Source organism: Enhydra lutris, unplaced genomic scaffold, assembly GCF_002288905.1.
Source record: "Enhydra lutris kenyoni isolate GAN:26980312 unplaced genomic scaffold, ASM228890v2 scaffoldscaffold22, whole genome shotgun sequence".
Taxonomy (NCBI): domain Eukaryota; kingdom Metazoa; phylum Chordata; class Mammalia; order Carnivora; family Mustelidae; genus Enhydra; species Enhydra lutris.
This window is the reverse complement of record NW_019154106.1, coordinates 11,784,828-11,788,486: the sequence shown is the minus strand read 5'-3', so window position 1 is coordinate 11,788,486 and position 3,659 is coordinate 11,784,828. Positions and strand designations below refer to the sequence as shown.

Below are 3,659 nucleotides of genomic sequence, written 5' to 3'. Positions count from 1 at the left end.
ATTGTACTAAGTGAGATAAGCCAGACAAAGAAAGACGAATATGTCTTTATAAGATCACTAATATGCAGAATCAAAAAGCCAAACTCCTAGTAACAGAGAGTACACTGGTGGTCAGCGGGGCCAGGGGCCAAGGGAATTGGAGAGATGTTTTTGGAAAAGATATAGTCTTGCAACTAAAAGATGAAGAAATCTGGCAATCTAATGCATATAGCATAATAACCATAATCAATAAGACTGTGTTACATTCCTCACAGAGGTGCTTCTCCTACTGAAGCCCTCATGGTTCCTTAGAAAGATATCTCATACATTCTTACACATATTGAAAGAACAATGCTTCCAAGAACATACCTGTGCCTGCATTGGTGGGGGGACGCACATCCTTTATTCATACTGCACTACTTCTTTGGCATGGGATAAGCCTTCACATTCTCTCCAAGAGGTTCCATGATTCTCCTTCTCTCAATCCTGTCCATCTGTAAACTTGTGAAAAATCTGGCAAGGTTTCTAATACCTCCTCAATTATAGTCCTTAACTAAATGGAAGAATTGTGTGACTTACCAGAGTTGAGACCCTGCCCCAAAAAACACATTAAGAATGCAATGAATCTCCAAGGATAATATTTAATTGTAATGATATCTGTTTTGTATCAGTTGGTTCAAGTCTGAACAATCTGTATATCAGCGGTCAGTGTTGATAGACTTCTTGTTCCACGTTCCAAACAGATAACAAGGGCCAAAAGTATTGTGTTCTACTTTCGACAGAGAAAACTGGCCAGCGTTAAAAACCACGCCTATCACACTATTTCCTCTCTGGCTCTTGAGGCACCCTAGAAAATATCAGCATTAGCATAAGTCTAACCAGCTACTCCATAAATTAGATCACCCCATACAAAACCATAGATCTCTATGACATAAAATGTTGAACAAAGACAATAAAGATGTACACCAGCTCTCCATATGTGTTCTTAGTCTGCAAAATTCAGTATTCAGTAACTATTATTACAGTGAACTTGCACACAAGTCTCCTCACACAAAACATGAACAGATGCTTGAAATATCAGAAATGATTTGATAGTATGAAACACTGGCTATGTCAGACTGGGTAAATTTTCCTGACTTAATGAGAGAGAGAAGGCTTGATTCCCAGAAGGTCAGATACAGCTATTGGCTGTGGTATGGATTTCAAATATCATCTTTCATCAGAAATCCCCACTGAACATTAGGAGGAGGAAACAAAGTCACCAGACTCATAATTGATACTGAAGGGATGACATTCTTCATTCCATTCCTCCGATTCAAATCACCTCCTGCTTCCTTAGATTACAGTTGGTGGAGACAGGGATGTAACCAAATTTATTAGATGATTAGTCTTGAAAGAGGCCTCAGACAAACATTAATTATCTCAGGTTGCTCTTCCCAGGAGATGTATCCACTGTATAGATGTATAGACAACTGTATAGATGTGTTTATTTTTTTAATTTTTTTTATATTATGTTAGTCACCATACAGTACACCACTAGTTTTTGATTGTTTCTACTCAAAGGCACATCACCTCCATTTATTCCCATTATGGTCTGAATACAGAACAAACCGATCACCCTCATGTCTGGATTATGCTGCATCAAATATTTGGGAGAAAAGGTCTCTATACTCCTGGGGGTCTCTGTCAGGTATCACTGCTTTACAGTCAAAGGTCTGAGATTGACCAGGGCTCTATCTCTGAAGCAAAGAGAAGTAACAAGTTTCTAAACATCAACATTTTACAAATACTTGTGGATTATTTTAAAGATTTTATTTATTTACTTGAGAGAGAGAGAGAGAGAGAGAGAGCACAAGCAGGAGGAGGTACAGAGGGAGAGGGAGATGCAGAAACCCCTGATAATGGGGCTCAATCCCAGGACTCTAGGACCATAACCTGAGCAGAAGGCAGATGCTTAACAGACAGACACCCAGGTAACCCACTTGCAGAATATTAATAAATGATGAGGCCACTCCTCTTGCAGGGTGAATGTATGTACCTCCAAGACTTAAAGGTATTGTGCTTATGTGGAATCAAGCCAGCTGTCAGTCCATTTGGCATACTATCAGTGTCGAATTAACCTTTGTTTATCCAAAGGCAGTATGAATTTTGTTAGAGTCCATTCATGTGTATGTTACTGGGGGTCAAGGTTTCTGAGAGGACAAATCTGGACAGGGCATCAGCAGGACCATCGCTTCGTTTGTACCTCTTCAAGGCATCTTTGATTTCCTTGTTTCTCAGACTGTAAATCAAGGGATTCAACATCGGAATGACCACAGTGTAGAATACTGATGTAAATCTGTCAAAACTGGAGGAACTGCCAGAGCTAGAACTCAAATAGACAGAGATACTTGAGGTATAGAAGAGGGAAACTGCGGTCAGATGAGAAGCACAGGTGTTGAAAGCCTTGGACCTGCCTTTAGCTGAAGTGATCTTCATGATGGACATAACAATATAGCCATAGGATATCATGATAATGAGGGCATTTATTATCCCAAAGAACATTGCTAATATAGCAATCAACAGGTGCACAAAGAAAGTGTCAGTGCAAGACAAGGCTAACAGTTGGGGCGTGTCACAAAAGAAGTGCTTAATGACATTAGGCCCACAAAAGTGGAGCTGAAACACGGTACACAATTGGGATATAGAAGCAGAGAGTCCAGCTAAATAGGATCCCAGCACCATCCGAATACAGAGGGTAGGTGACATGATGGATGAATAGGGAAGTGGATTGCAAATTGCACTATATCGGTCATAAGCCATGGCTGTCATGAGACAAGACTCACTCAGTCCCGTGGTTGCAAAGACAAAGAACTGAACAGCACAACCCACAAAAGTGATAGTCTGCTGCTCTTGGAAAAAGTTGGAGAGCATCTTGGGAGCTATAGAGGTCACATAGCAGATATCTATGAAGGACAGATTACTGAGGAAGAAGTACACAGGTGTGTGGAGGTGAGAGTCTATCCTTATTAAGATGATGAGGCACAGGTTCCAAGTCAGAGTCAAAATGTAGATCAGCAGGAATACAACAAAGAGCACTGCTAGGATTCTGGGAAAATCAGAGAATCCTAAAAGGATGAAATAGGTGGTCTGTGTAACATTTCCTCCCCCAATCATTGGTTTGCTGCTTCTAAAATCAGGAAAGAGAGAAGAGAATGCACTGCTGACTCAGGTGAGATGAAAGTATTACAATTCCCATATGTGCTGTTTTTTCCCTCCACTGAGTACTGGGAAAGACCAATGTCTCACTGCCCTGACCCAGACCCAGCTTTTCATTTCAAATTGTCAAGAAGTGTGTTTTTAAAGTGCTTCAAAATAATGATGTGTTATATGTTGCCTAATAGAATTGAAATATTTTTTAAGTTTATAAGAGCTTTTTCTTTTTTTTTTAATTTGTTTTCAGCATAACAGTATTCATTGTTTTTGTACCACACCCAGTGCTCCATGCAGTCCGTGCCCTCTCTAATACCCACCACCTAGTTCCCCCAACCTCCCACCCCCCCACCTCTTCAAACCCTTCAGGTTGCTTTTCAGAGTCCATAGTCTCTCATTGTTCACCTTGCCTTCCAATTTCCCCCAAATGCCTTAAATTGAAATATTTTTAAAAGTGCTTTAGGTTCTCAATTAGTTCATGAAGTCTC

The 3,659-nt window shown here is 40.3% G+C and overlaps 1 protein-coding gene across 1 annotated transcript; it reads right to left on the bottom strand.

Moving 5' to 3' along the window:
• Window positions 1-395: 395 nt before the first annotated feature.
• Window positions 396-3,135, bottom strand: LOC111149521 (olfactory receptor 5AN1-like). The gene is made up of 2 exons (XM_022506617.1): window positions 2,225-3,135; window positions 396-465 (listed from the first exon to the last, which is right to left on the bottom strand). The coding sequence occupies exons 1-2, from the start codon at window positions 3,133-3,135 to the stop codon at window positions 396-398; spliced, it is 981 nt and encodes a 326-aa protein (XP_022362325.1).
• Window positions 3,136-3,659: the final 524 nt, after the last annotated feature.

Coding starts and splice junctions, on each gene's coding strand:
- LOC111149521 (XM_022506617.1), bottom strand. CDS start 3,135: ATGATTGGGGGAGGAAATGTTACACAGACCACCTATTTCATCCTTTTA. Junction 466..2,224: donor ATCAAAGATGCCTTGAAGAG/GTACAAACGAAG, acceptor ACAGATGGACAG/GATTGAGAGAAGGAGAATCA.